The sequence below is a fragment of the Pangasianodon hypophthalmus genome, chromosome 13 (genome assembly GCF_027358585.1).
Source record: "Pangasianodon hypophthalmus isolate fPanHyp1 chromosome 13, fPanHyp1.pri, whole genome shotgun sequence".
Classification (NCBI taxonomy): Eukaryota; Metazoa; Chordata; class Actinopteri; order Siluriformes; family Pangasiidae; genus Pangasianodon; species Pangasianodon hypophthalmus.
Genome location: NC_069722.1, coordinates 21876084 through 21891100, shown reverse-complemented (window position 1 = coordinate 21891100; position 15017 = coordinate 21876084). Strand labels below are relative to the sequence as shown.

The window sequence follows — 15017 nt, the reverse complement described above, 5'->3', positions numbered from 1 at the left end:
GTTTTAAATATTGCACCTCAATCTATGAGAACAGACTGTGTGTTAAACACAACACACTGCTGGAAACATGCTGTATTATTCCTGAATCCACTGATTAAACATTTATTCCTACTGCTGGTTAAATATTCTGTAAAACGGAGGGCTTAATGATGGTTCAAGATGAACAATCTTTGAAAAAAAAAATACATATATATATTTTATTTAAAAATGACTGCATTTAAAAATAACTATTATTAAATTACGACACAAACTATTACAACTTCATTCCAATGAAAGAAAGTAAAAGTGTGAGTGAGATGGTTTATTAGTGGCATTGAGAGGATGTCTCTAACATGTCTCAAAGTTTTTGTAAGGGGAATCCACTATTCTGTGTCACTGTGACTCTCCTGCGCAGTAATACACAGCTGTGTCTTCAGTTTGCAGATTCTGTCCTCGAATTGTTATTGTGTTAGTAGCAGTGTCTCTGGAGATGCTGAACTTGTTTTTCAGTTTGTCACTGTAAGCTGTACTCCCACTGCTATCAATGAGTCCAATCCACTCCAGAGCTTTTCCTGCAGGTTGTCGGATCCAAGCTGTAGCAGAACTCGTAAGTGAATATGAGACCTTGCAGGGGATGGAGAGACTCTGGCCTGGCTGGACTGTCATGGAAGCAGGCTGAGTCAGTTCCTCACCATGCACATCTGTGGAGGAAAACACATGGTGACATCTCACACAATATCTGCTGCACATTTATTGTTATTGTAGTAAATGAATGAATGTGATAAAGCACTCACAGGAAGCAGCTGCCAGCAGGAGCAGTAGAGATGTAGAGAACATGGTGTGTGTTGTTTGTACTGGGGTCTTCTCTGTTCTCCAAAGTTTAACAGAGACCATCACATCACATAAATAGAGTGATATCCAGCCCTGACGCTTGGATTTGCTTATCTGCTGATGATGGGAGGAGAATGTATTTAAAACGTATTTAAATCATGAGGAGGAGATTCATCTTCTGGAGGATATGTGGCTTTAAAATGGAACAGAAGCCTCTTTATGAAATACTATAATTTTCAATAAAATATAAAAGTGTCAGTGAAATTCACAACAAATATTAAATACTACATTTAGCATGATAATTATTATCTATGCTTGAGGATATTGGGATCATGATAATGGAAGAATTCTACCTCTCTTAAAAGTCATGACAAAATGCTCTCATACTTTGTCACAAAGTCTAATTTGTTGACATAATTATTGTTAGCCAAAGATACTGCAGTACAACAAGTTCTTGTTAGTCGTCTAATTATAATGGTGTGTATAATGTGCAGAAATGTTAGAGATATAGCATTATGGTTTAAAATCTACACTACAAAGTATTTTATAAAAATAACTAACTTGCATCTCTTTCTTGTCATTTATGAGATTCATTTTTTTTTTAGTTAGACTTGGATAGATAAGTGTTGTGTCTTGTGGACATTCTGTTATAATTTGCACTGTATGAGGTGTTTTTGTACAGGGATGTTGTTGATCTGTCTCACTGTGGTTCACGAGTGCAGTAATACACAGCTGTGTCTTCAGTCTGCATCTTCTGCCCTGTTAATGTTACTGTGCTGCTGGACGTGTCTCTGGAAACCTGAAACCTGCTTTTCAATTTCTCACTGTAGTACGTGCTACCACCACCAGATATTTGTCCGATATACTCCAGAGCTTTTCCTGCAGGTTGTCGTATCCAATGTGTCCAGTAGCTGCTATCAGTTACTGAATATCCAGACACTTTACAGGTCAGAGTCATTGACTGGCCAGGGGTTAATACTGTGGATCCGGTCTGGATCAGCTCAACACAGTGAACACCTGTTAAAGAAAAGTTCTTTTAATGTTGTAAAAGCAAAAAGCTATAAGTAGCCAAAACTGGATTATATGTCAAATGGAAAAACACTTACAGTGTACGGCTGCCAGCAGCAGCAGCAGTAGGGATGTAGAGATCATGGTGTGTGTTGAAGCAGAAGAAGTAAAAGCTCTTGGTCTTCATTGCTTAAATATCTAACAGGGAAGCACATTTGCATAGAGACACTCCTTATCTTAGGATACATCTAATGGATTCTGGACTTCTCTTTATGTCCTCTAGTTTATTGTTCCTCTTATGCCACTGCAAGTTGCCAATTATTTGGCAATTTATTATTAATTAAAGAATGAAACATCATACAACTTCTCTCTCTCTCTCTCTCTCTCTCTCTTGTTGTTAATGAGAAACCACAAAGAGCAAAGCCCTCCATCCAGAAGATTTTCCTGTGTCAGAAAACAAAATTAAAGCTTCATTCAGTGATTTATTGTCAGCAGTCGTGATGGTGTATGTATTTAATAATCACTGACTGAAAGTTTATTCAGCGTGAAAGTGTTCAGTGGGGTTGAGGTCAGGGCTCTGTGCAGGCTGCTCAAGTTCCTCCATTCCAACCTTGGCACACCATGTCTTTATGGACGTCGCTTTGTGCACAGGGACATTGTCATGCTGGAACAGATTTGAGACCCTTAGTTCCAGTGAAGAGAAACTGTAATGCTACAGCATACAAATACGTCCTGTACAACTATGTGCTTCACACTTTGTGGCAACAGTTTGGGGAAGAACCACATATGGGTGTGATGGTCAGGTGTCCTGTACTTTTGGCCATATAGTGTAATATAAATGCTGATTTGTAAGTGTGTGAGATTTCAGGAGAGACAGAGCACAGGAGTGTCCCTTACTGTTCTATCTGTAACAGTGTTTTCAGAGGTTTTAACTGCTTTAGATATTATTAGAATAGAGTTTAGTCAATTCATGTGAATGGGTGTGTGTATGCTTGTGTGTGATAGTTTGCCCCACATTTTTCCGTAAAATGAAACAATAATTATTGTGAATTAAAAGTCTTGAAGAATATACTATTTTCAGTTCTTTGATTTAAAAAGTACATTGTGTGTACTTTTTAAATTGTGTGTTAAAAATTTGAGTGAGATGGTTTATTAGTGGCATTGAGAGGATGTCTCTAACATGTCTCAAAGTTTTTGTAAGGGGAATCCACTATTCTGTGTCACTGTGAGTCTCTTGCGCAGTAATACACAGCTGTGTCTTCAGTCTGCAGATTCTGTCCTCGAATTGTTATTGTGTTAGTAGCAGTGTCTCTGGAGATGCTGAACTTGTTTTTCAGTTTGTCACTGTAAGCTGTACTCCCACCACTATAGATGATTCCAATCCACTCCAGAGCTTTTCCTGCAGGTTGTCGGATCCAACCTGTATGATAGCTCGTAACTGAATATGAAACCTTGCAGGGGATGGAGAGACTCTGGCCTGGCTGGACTGTCATGGAAGCAGGCTGAGTCAGTTCCTCACCATGCACATCTGTGGAGGAAAACACATGGTGATATCTCACACAATATCTGCTGCACATTTATTGTTATTGTAGTAAATGAATGAATGTGATAAAGCACTCACAGGAAGCAGCTGCCAGCAGGAGCAGTAGAGATGTAGAGAACATGGTGTGTGTTGTTTGTACTGGGGTCTTCTCTGTTCTCCAAAGTTTAACAGAGACCATCACATCACATAAATAGAGTGATATCCAGCCCTGATGCTTGGATTTGCTTATCTGCTGATGATGGGAGGAGAATGTATTTAAAGAGTATTTAAATAATGAGGAGGAGATTCATCTTATGGAGGATATGTGGCTTTATAATAGAACAGATCTGCTCTTCTATGATAGAAACCTCTTTACCAACTTTTGATATTCATATAGCAATAACAGATGGAATTGTTCATATAGAGAAATTGGCAACAAGGATTAGATACTATATTTAGTTGGATAATGTATCTGAGGTGAGGATATTGGTATAATCTAGCATGTTTTATAAAGGCCAAAATTAGGGTTAGGACCGGCTATCATTTATACTAGAGGTGTGTGTTTGGGACTGTTTTTTTTTTTTTTTTTTAATTCCTCTCCTGCCCACTTCAGTGTGTATTTTTGTTTGAACTTGATTGCAACATTGTCTAGTACACTCAGTTGGGTCAATTTCCCACAATGTTAACATATAAACTGAGAACACCTCTAATATTTTATAGGGGGTTTGACAGTGTTTAGGATTTCACAAAGGTGCAACAGAACTAAAGACAAACTACATTTCCTGCAAATTAAAAACATGTACACATTCACAAAATATAAGAACTACTACTATTTACTTACTAATTCATCAAACAGTGTGGATTATGCAGCCTGGTTTAATGAGACACTGATATAATAGATCTGATATAATAGACTCTGACTTGCAACCCGAAGGTGAACCTGAAGGTTGTGGGTTCGAGTCTCGGGTCCGGCAGGGATTGTAGGTGGGGGGAGTGAATAACCAGCGCTCTCTCCCACCTTCAATACCACGACTGAGGTGAGACCCTTGAGCAAGGCACCGAACCCCCAACTGCTCCCCGGGCGCCGCAGCAAAAAAGGCTGCCCACTGCTCCGGGTGTGTGTTCACGGTGTGCGTGTTTGTGTTCACTACTGTGTGTGTGCACTTGGATGGGTTAAATGCAGAGCACAAATTCCTAGTATGGGTCACTTCACTTCTCTTCACTTCACTTCACTGTAATGTCTTAATTTTTAAACAATGGTGTAAATAGATTTTATGGCTTTGATGGAAATCCCAGGAGGACATCAGTCCTCTCTCAATCCTTTTAATCTCTCAGTCATTTTAACCTCAACATGTTGGGTAGATGGTGTGTAAGTAGAGAAAGAGCGCCTCTCAGAGGACTTAAAGTGTAATGCAAAGAATAATCATTAATCATTTAATATTTATTTATGTATATTGGATGTGATGGACTTCCATAAATTGTACCTTTTAAGTTTCAACTCAATATAAGCATCACACATATGTGAGATTTAACCTCAGCAGGAGACGAGGTCAGACTGATGCCATGCACATCTGAGAAGAGGAGAGCGGTAAAACATACAGAAGCTATTAAACACACTTCACTTCAACTCAGACTGAAATATGGAGCGTATAAAAGGTGAGTAAGGTGTGGAGAGACATGTTTACTCACAGGACACAGAGGATATCAGAAGAAGAAAAGGCCAGCTCATGATTCCTCTGCTGTACTCGACCAAACACAGAGACTGCTGTGTACTTGCAGTGTATTTATATCTGTCTGAGGTTGGGGAGATTTGCATGCAGTATTATGGATGGATTATGGATTTTTTAAACAGTTATTATGGCAGTCTTTCTACAGTACAGCATTTCTCCAAACATTTTATTCATTAAACTGTGTAGACAAGTTCTTAAAGATCAAGTAAATTAATTACATTTAATGGAAATATATTTTCAGTGTTGCTTTTGAGGAAAAGAATAAATTAGGAAAAATATTTCCGAGTTACAATTTGAGTTTTTTATTTCAAGAAGTAATGTAATTAAAGGTTTTATCATTTCAGCCTTAAGGACCAGCCAGAGATTTTTTATCGTTAATGGAGTAAGACAAAAGGGGAAATAAAACTGAGCACTAAAATTAATGGATGATGTTGCTTATAATAATGTGTCTGATGATCAGCTTGATACTGCTATAACACAAGTCTTGAATTAATCAAAAAAAAAAATTAGTTTTTCCCAAAACAGTGTGATAGAGGAATAAAACACTTAGGGACATGCTGTTATTGTTACAGGACAGTTCAGTGTGGAACCAGTTGCAGAGTGAAAAACCCCTGCTTGCTTAGAGATAAATGGGCAAGCAGAGTTTATATATAGATAAGATGAAGGTTTAGGGAAGGGTCTGGGTGTGTTTTGTGCACTTTTCAATTGTTGTCCTTTCAATGGTGCCTTATATCTTTATCTTAGTTTCTTTTGCTTTTTCTGGCCATGCCTTAAATCACTCTTGTCTCTTCTTCCATTTTCTTTCTGCTTTTCTTTTCAATTTCTTCTCAAGTCTTATATTCTGTTTCTTTTTCTTTAGACTCTAACCTCCAGCAAAGCCCTGACATACCATACCAGTCACCCCTCTACAAAGGTGTGACAAAGGGCTGTGTTCAAGGCTGGCCTTAAGTAACCTGCCTGGCAGCTGCAGGCAATCCAGGTTAATCAGGCTGGAGAATTCTGGGTAACTGAGTTCTCCTGCATGGCCTCTCTCACTCTGCGCCGCTGCTGCCCCCTGCTGACTGCCGGTGGTGTAGCGCGTCCTCTTACAGTTAGAGGAACGTAATCGACTTCAGAGTGGAGAACACAAACTGCTGGTATGTTGTTGAGCTGAATGTATATCAGCATAAATGGTTCAAACACAGGATTTGGTTTGCATGGCACGCCCACTAGAGACATAAAACGATTCCCAGAGGAATAGCCATGAAGAGAAAAAGCTCACTGTAAGACTCCAGCTGTGTTTCATGCTGTCAAGTCCATAACTGCTCTTTACTCATTAGATACCTTTCCTTTTAGTGCATCACTGTGTAACACTGTTACACCCAGAAGAAATTTTTCTGATCACTGATAATCACGAAACAACACAAACGTGTCCAGTCCTTTCAGATACTGTCATATTTCAGCTAATCCAGGTTATCCAATAAAGACACGATATAAATAAAAGCTTTCATTAGTCTCTCTGGGCTTGCATTCAGTGGAATAATAATTTTTAAAAATAAAAATAAATAAAACACCCTTCAACAATGTGTTAGTGTTTTGTCATTTCATTTGTAAATTACTAGTAATCCATGAGGAAATTATGCAATGCTCACAAATCACCTTTACTTGCATGGGATTATTATAAATTCCTAGAACTAGCTTGAGGAGTTTGCAGAGGTGTTTGAAATGAAGAGGTGATATCTGAGTGCTGAGTGTGAATGGATGTTTATAATAAATGTGTCTGGGGTTCAGCTTCCTGCTGAGGGAATATTTACAGCTCATGAGGACGTGCTTGTGTAGGTTTTTGTACAGCTCTGGAGTCTGTTGTGTCAGTGTGAGTCTCGTGCACAGTAATAAACAGCCGTGTCTTCAGCTTTCAGACTCTTCACTTCTAGGTACAGCATGTTTTTATTGGTGTCTTTAGTGATGGAGAACTGGCCCTGCAGAGACTGAGAGAATCCAGTGCTACTGTAAATGTATCCGATCCACTCCAGTCCTTTTCCTGGTTTCTGACGGATCCAGCTCATGTAGTAGCTGTCCAGTGAGAATCCGGAGACAGTACAGGACAGAGTGACTGACTCTCCAGGTCTCTTCACCACAGAAGCAGAGGAGGTCAGGGACTGTCCATAAGAATCTGGAAGAGAAGAGTAGAACTAGGTAATGTTATGTTATAATGCTTATAATGACCGAATGGCTCATTTTTTCCATAATCATCACATGAAAAAACACAAACTTACATGAAATTAGTACAAATAAAATACAATGTCCTAAAATCATCCTTCTCTGAGTTCTGCTTCACCCAGATTTAAAGTGTATGGGAGTGTTATCTATCACAGAGCTCACTGGAAACTAGAACAGCCAAGAACATGCTGTTTATACCCGACTCTATTTGAATAGGGAGTGTCCATGACCACTATGGATGTATTAAATCCACAACCACAGGCTGCTCAGTGTATAGATGAGTGGATGATTATAAGGTTCTATGTAGAACCCTACAACACAATGTTTCACTATCAGAAAGGATTCCAAGCACCAAGAACCCTTAATATTTTAATGAACCCTTAAAGAAACCTTAAACCATTTTAATAATAATGTCTCTGAATGAAAATGTTTATACACTGTAACATCATATATATTCACATTTCAAAAGAAAAGTTTAAGCAGGGATTTATTTGTAGAAAATTAGACACACGATCATCTCGCTCATTTAAATCCTTGTGAATTTTCCATAAAATCAGGTTCTCCATAACAAACAGCCTTATCTACTGATCAACACAACACAGGTTGCTAATATGTGATATGTAATTGTGTTTAATCTGAGTGTCATGGTGCTGGATGCAGTCATAGCAGAATGTGAAGAGAGAGAGAGAGAGAGAGATTGCCTAAATGTGCAGATAGCAACAGATTGAGATGGTTGAGTTTGTACAGACTGCCCTCTAGAGGCACAAAGGTCCAGTTTTCAAGTTAAAATGTTCTTGCTGTCAATAAAAACTTCTCACATGGTGCGGCGATACAAACTATGAAAGTATGAATTCCTAATTGGAGCTTTTGTATCTCCACGTATTTGTTTAAAAGAGAGAAAGCACTCAGATACAGTATCAGTGGTAAATGAAGTCATTTATAACCGTGTCTTTATGATGGAGTTTGTTCTTCACTCTCTGTGAAATGTGCTTCTCTAATGTCATTTAAAGAACAAAATAAAGAAGCTTCACAAAAAATTAAATATATTAAATACACTTACACCACAGTACTGTTGAATTCTCGAATCTGATTAGACAGAATGTGTTAATTAACAACTTACACAAGACTTGTATTGTAGACATTCCACATAAACAGATTTTAAATGTAGAGGAAAGTCACAGAGTTCAGTATTAGTCTCAATGTTTCCTTAGTTCTAATACACTGGTGATGAAACTATGAGGTCAGTTTGTGACTACAGCATGCATGTGTTTTTGTATTGACAGCTAAGTAGAAGCATCAGTGTGTGTATACAGGCGCAGTAATACACAGCTGTGTCTTCTGTCTGCAGATTCTGTCCTCTCAGAGTCACCGTGCTGCTGGAGCCGTCTTTAGAAATACTGAACTTGCTTTTTAGAGACTCTTTATTATAAATACTTCCACCACCCCAAATGTGGTTTATCCACTCCAGAGTTTTCCCTGCAGGTTGTCGAATCCAAGCTGTGGCGTAGCTGTTATCAGTTACAGAGTAGCCGGATACTTTACAGCTGAGGGTTAAAGAGTCTCCTGGCTTTAACATCACTGAGGTGACCTGAGTGAGTTCTACTGCACGTTCCACATCTGAAAAAAAGACATGTCACAATTTCAGTCAAAAATCTATGTACAGTAGGTTATAAGTGCAATAATCTGCTATCAGCTCTGAGTTCATTACTGAAGTGAAACTCACAGGATGAAGCTGCCAGCAGCAGCAAAAATGGAAGGAACATCGTTTAACTAAAAGCAGTGCTAAATTCTCCAGAGCCCACAGTGACCGAGGCTGATATTTCTCTATATGTAGCTGTAAGTGGGGAAGGTTTGCATATGCATTTGCATATTGTTATGCTGGTCCATTCAAAACAGCCTGCTGGTTTCTGTCTTCTACAGCTTTTAATAATCACAATGGAAATGTTTTTTAGTTCTTAACTAGCTTTGTATTAATTAAAGACAGAACAATTAATTTAGATTTAGTACTGTAAATGATCATCACTCACTTGTCTCAAACAAGTTTAGCTTGTTAAATAATCCTTAATAGACTTTATTATATGGGCATAGACGTCCATCAATGTCAAACATTTGTCACTAAAAGACAACAGCAGTGGTTTCAGAGAGCACATAACATTTGAAGGAAATATTCCTTCATTCATCTACACTAAAGACTTTATCCTGGTCAGGCTTGCAGTGGATCTGGAGACTATTCTAGGAAATACTGGGAGTGATGCGGGAATACAACCTGGATGGGACACCATTCTATCACAGGAAACCATGCACACACACATTCACACACACACACATTCACACACGCATTCACATTGTATCCAATTTATCTACCAGTATGTTTTTAGACAGTGGGAGGAACACGGAGAACCCAGAGGAAACCAGCACTAACACAGGGAGTAGATGAAACTCCACACAGACAGTAACCCAATCTCAGGATCAAACCGAGGGCCCTGAAGCTGTTTCTAGTGAGAAGTTAAAGTGGAACCAGTTAACAGATATGTCTTACTTGTTAGTCAGCGTTTATCAAAAGTAGACACCAGAATATGTTCTCGCAATAGTATCAGTCATGTCCTCATCTCAAGATTACAGAGAAACCTCTAGAAGAAAACACACACCTTAAATTAAAAGACAAATATGTAGTTAGATAAATTCAGCTCATGATGATGAAAAACAGTAGTTTCATGTTAAAGAATTAAAGTATTTATTATAACACTACCAAAGTTAAAACTTCTCTATGCCTCTTATTCCTCCAGTGCAACAAATTCTTCCAGTCTTCTACACTTTTCCACTTCTATCAAGTCAGGAAGTAAAACCCAGGAGACCGTACAGGAGAGAGTTAAACACTGACCTTGTTCTAGTGAAACTCAGTATGTGCTGACTCAGCATTAATGTAGTGTCCTACAAAGACATCCATCCATCAGAGTGACACTCCAAAGCAATAAGGCAATGATTCATTTTCAATAGTCTTGATGGTGTATGTGTTCAATAATCACTGACAAAGCCTTCGACAGTCTTGAAACCTGGGATAAAGTTTTTTTTAAAGAGCTAAATCCCTGTTGAAAAGCATTCATTCTACATTCATTAGATATAATGAGAATTTAATTAATACATTTTAAAACCTTATTTAAACATTGCTGCTAAAAATCTCTCATTAAAATGGAAGAGAGTTTTGGTCTGTGACGTCATGATGGAATAAACGTGTCATGATGATGTAACAGAGGGGAACAGCAACTAAACCTTCAACACAACAACATGTTCATCTACTGTGTTACTGAGAAACACTCAAATCCAGCAGAGGTTTAAGATCATCCTGCTGATGACGGAGATAAAAGAGGGTAGGATGTGTATTTTTTCAGTTCTTTTTGTTCTTATTAATTTTTCATTAATTTTGCTTTTCAAACTGTTACATATTGGGAGTAAATCTAGTTAAGAAGAAACCACAAAAAAATCATAGATCATGCAAATAGTGAAAGAAAAAAAGACAAAATCCAGATGTGTGTCTGATAATGAGTGATACTGAATGAGTCTCATGAGAATGCAGTTTGTGGAGTCACTTTTTTTTTGCACTTTATTTGTTGAGCTCTGCTGCCTCCTTCAGCTGTTTTAAATATTGCACCTCAATCTATGAGAACAGACTGTGTGTTAAACACAACACACTGCTTGAAACATGCTGTATTATTCCTGAATCCACTGATTAAACATTTATTCCAATTGTTTATTAAGTATTCAGTAAAATTAAGGAATTAATTATGGTTCAAAAATTAGACAGTGAAGAATGTTTTTTTTTTTCATTTAAAATTGACACAAGCTATTAAAACTTGATTCCAGTGAAAGAAAGTAAAAGTTCCCTTTCGATACTACACTCATACTGCATCGCTAGATGCTATGGGGAAAACTCCTTTTCTCCGATGACTGAAGCCTTTACAATCACGCAGTGAAACTGCACGGCCACTGGTTCGTGCAGTGCAATAAAGCGAACCAATGGCTCGGCAGCGGAACTGCACGCGCCTATGGCAAGGAAGCCCGCCGGGATGGGAGGAGCCATCTGGCTATATAAGCGGACATAGGATCTCAGATCAATTCTCCTTCAGCGACGAAGAGCATTCTCTACACTGAGGTACGAGACTGAAGCCGCTCGCCGTTGACACGCCTCGCTGCGGACAAGAGCTAATCGTCGTCGCCGTCCCGCTGTTCTCCCCGAGCTTCAAGCCGCCGTTCAGCGTCCGGCGCCGATACCAGCTCGTCCCCTGCCGCCATCCGGCGAGCTAAAAAAGAGCTAAAAGAGTTAAAAGAGCAAAGAGAGCTAAAAGAGCCTTTTTTCTCAAAAGAGCATTTTCCTCTAAAAGATCAAGCGGCGTTGATATAATGCCGCGCCGCCTTTGCAGCTCGTGCAGCTCCGCTCTGCATGCTGATGACGGCCACTCAGAGTGCGTTTCCTGCCTGGGCCGTCCCCATGCGGAAGCCGCTCTGACGGAGATGGAATGCTCGCATTGTGTGAGCATGAGTCTCTCTTCTCTGCGCGCTCGGATCGCTTTCTTTTCCTGCGAGGAAAAAACGGCGAGGTAGAGAAGCGCGGTGCCCGGCCGCGAGCGAGCTGACGCCGGCTCAGACCCTGCGTGCCTCGCTCTCGCCTTGCAGAGAGGATTCTCCCATCTTTTTTGAGCGTCCGGACCAGCGTCCCTCGGCTGACGAGAGCGACATGGTTTTGTTTGGCGCGATAGAGGACAACCCGCTAGATGACAGCATGTCTTTAGAGGCGTCAGACGCAGAGGATATTTCGGGCTCTCCCTTCGACCCCGCCCCTTTGCCGTCTATGGATTCCAGCGTCACCAAGACGAGTACGGACGCCGAGCTCTTCCGCGTTCTCTCTAAAGCGGTGGAAGAGCTGGGTTTAGAGTGGTCCACGCCGGAGGAGCCCACTCGGAGCCACCTGGATGAATGGTTCCTGCCGGGGCGCCGTCAGGCTCCTCATCAGCGAGCCGCGCCTTTTTTTCCCCAGAGGTCCATGATGAGCTCACTAAGTCGTGGCGCGCTCCTTATTCGGCTTGCCTTCGCACGTCCGTTTCATCCGCGTTCTCCACGGCCGATGGCGCGGATGAAAAGGGCTATGAGAGGCTACCTCCGCTGGATGAGTCGGTGGCCGCACACCTCTGCCCACCCACTGCCATCAGATGGAAAGCGAAGGTTGCGCACCCCTCGAAACCGTGCAGAACAACGTCTGCCCTTGCTCGTCGAGCTTAGTCTTCCGCTGGGCAGCCTCAGCTCTGCATTCAATGGCCGTGCTCCAGGTTTTTCAGACGAAACTCCTCCAAGTTATGGACAAGTCAGGGCCCAATCCTGCGGCCTTCAAGGAGCTGCGCAGTGCGACGGACCTAGCCCTTCGAGCTACGAAGGCGACGGCTCAGACTATCGGGAGGTCAATGGCCAATTTAGTGCTGTTGGAGCGCCACTTGTGGCTAATCCTGACGGAGATCAGAGAGGCAGACAAAGTTCCTTTCCTCGATTCTCCAGTCTCTCCCACGGGGCTGTTCGGACCCGCCGTCGAAGGGTTTGCTGAGCGATTTACTGCTGCACAGAAGTCGTCCCAGGCACTGCGGCACTTCTTGCCGAAGCGCTCAAGCTCTGCGAGTGCCACCAATCGCCCTAAACCCGCCACAACGCAGCAGCCGGCTAGACCTGCGCCTGCGCCCACTCAGCCTACTCAACAGCCTGAGCTTCCGCAGCGCTCCCGCTCAGGCAGATGCCACTCATTTTTGAGACGCCAGGGACCCCGGCCCAAGTTGACGCTGGATCCTGCGCCTCGGGCGTCGTCCTGATTTACTGGACAGGAAGAGGAAGGGGCAAAGTCTCGCTGTCGCCAGACCACCCCCGAAACGATCTCTGTTATGCCCCCAAGCACCTCGTTCTGTTCCGGGTGCCGGTGGCAATGTGTTTGTGAACGCTGTTGTGGATACTGGGCCCGTTCTGAAAGCGCCCATACAAGCAGCCGCTGTTATAGCAGGAGAAATAAAACACAAACAATTTCAGACAGAGAGCATACCTTCTCTTCCACTTACGAGTGTCAGATCCCCTCACGGCGATCTGCCACTCGAACCAGTCCAACCCCTCGCCACACGGGCAGAGGCCTGGCAGGCCATCCCCGGAGTGTCAGATTGGGTTTTGGGGATTATAAAGCGAGGTTATTCACTCCAGTTTGCTCGAAGACCCCTGCGATTCAGCAGTGTGGTTCCCACCTTAGTGCAGAACGAGGACGCTCACGTCCTACGCTCCGAGGTGATGGTCCTACTGGCAAAGGGTGCCGCAGAAACGGTCCTGCCAGAGCAGAGAGAGTCAGGCTTCTACAGCCGCTACTTCCTCGTCCCCAAAAAGGGTGGCGGCCTACGGCCCATCCTCGATCTCAGACACCTGAACCGTGCGCTCATGAAGCGGCCGTTCAGGATGACTACTTTGAATCAGATTCTCTCGCAAATTCGCCCAGGGGACTGGTTCTTTTCTGTGGATCTGAAAGACGCATACTTTCACATCCAGGTAGACCCCTAGCACAGACGATTCTTGAGATTCGCCTTCGAGGGAGTGGCTTATCAATACATGGTCCTGCCCTTTGGGCTGTCCCTGGCTCCTCGCACTTTTACGAAGTGCATAGATGCGGCTCTTTCCCCTCTGAGACAGAAAGGAATCCGCATTCTGAATTACCTCGACGACTGGCTCATCGTAGCCCAGTCAGAGGCCGAGCTAGTGTCCCACAGATCCCTCCACCTCAGCCACTTGGCGTGCCTAGGACTCAGGGTCAATTTCGCCAAGAGCTAACTGTCCCCCAGCCAGCGAACTTCGTTCCTGGGGGCAGTTTTCGACTCAGCCCACATGAGGGTGGCAGTCGCACCAGAACGTGCGCTAGCCATACAGCAGCTCTCGGCTTCCTTCAAAATTGGAGCCCTTCGCCCCCTCAAAACGTTTCAAAGGATGCTAGGCCTCATGGCCTCCGCATCACCAGTACTATGGTTGGGCCTGCTTCGCATGAGACCCCTTCAGTACTGGCTGAAACTACAAGTGCTGTCCAGTGCGTGGCGTCATGGTCGCCTTCGTGTCACGGTGACCCAGGCCTGCGTAGCGGCTCTGGTCCCCTGGAAGGAACCTCAATGGTTCAAATAGGGCGTAACCATGGGCATTATTCACAGGAGGAAGGTTGTCTCAACAGACGCTTCCGACACGGGTTGGGGAGCTCTGTGCGAGGGCAAACCGGCCTTCGGCTCATGGTCGGTCGTGGAAGGTCAGCTACACATCAACTGCCTCGAGAAAAGCGAAACGCCTTTTTCGAGATGGTAAAATGCCTTTTGGAGTGGGCACATCTCAATCTGCGGTCGTTGAGGGCAGCACATGTCCCTGGCGTGCTGAACCAAGGAGCAGATATGCTATCACGGAGCAACGTCCCCTCGGAGGAGTGGATGCTCCACCCGCAGAAGGTTCAGAAAATTTCGATGGGAATCAGTAGATCTCCCTGAAAGTGTCCAAAATACTATATCACAGGCTAGAGCCCCATCTACGAGACACCGCTATGCCCTTAAATGGTCGGTCTTCTCTGCCTGGTGCCCACCCGCGCGAAGATTCTATTTCCTGCGACATATCGGTGATATTGAGCTTCCTACAAGAGCTGTTGGACAAGGGCCGCTCCCCTTCCACGCTCAAGGTCTATGTGGCAGCTATAGCAGCTTCTCATG

The 15017-nt window shown here is 42.8% G+C and overlaps 3 gene segments (V, D, J or C); all 3 read right to left on the bottom strand.

Annotated features, from left to right (window-relative positions):
• The window catches only part of LOC117598899 (Ig heavy chain V region 914-like), a 37414-nt gene that overhangs the window by 15335 nt on the left and 7062 nt on the right, over positions 1-15017 (bottom strand).
• LOC117598949 (immunoglobulin heavy variable 3-11-like) lies at positions 6895-7616 on the bottom strand. The segment is given in 2 exon segments: positions 6895-7222; positions 7326-7616. Coding segments are annotated over 2 exon segments (345 nt in total).
• On the bottom strand, positions 8322-9287 carry LOC117598800 (Ig heavy chain V region 914-like). The segment is given in 2 exon segments: positions 8322-8886; positions 8993-9287. Coding segments are annotated over 2 exon segments (405 nt in total).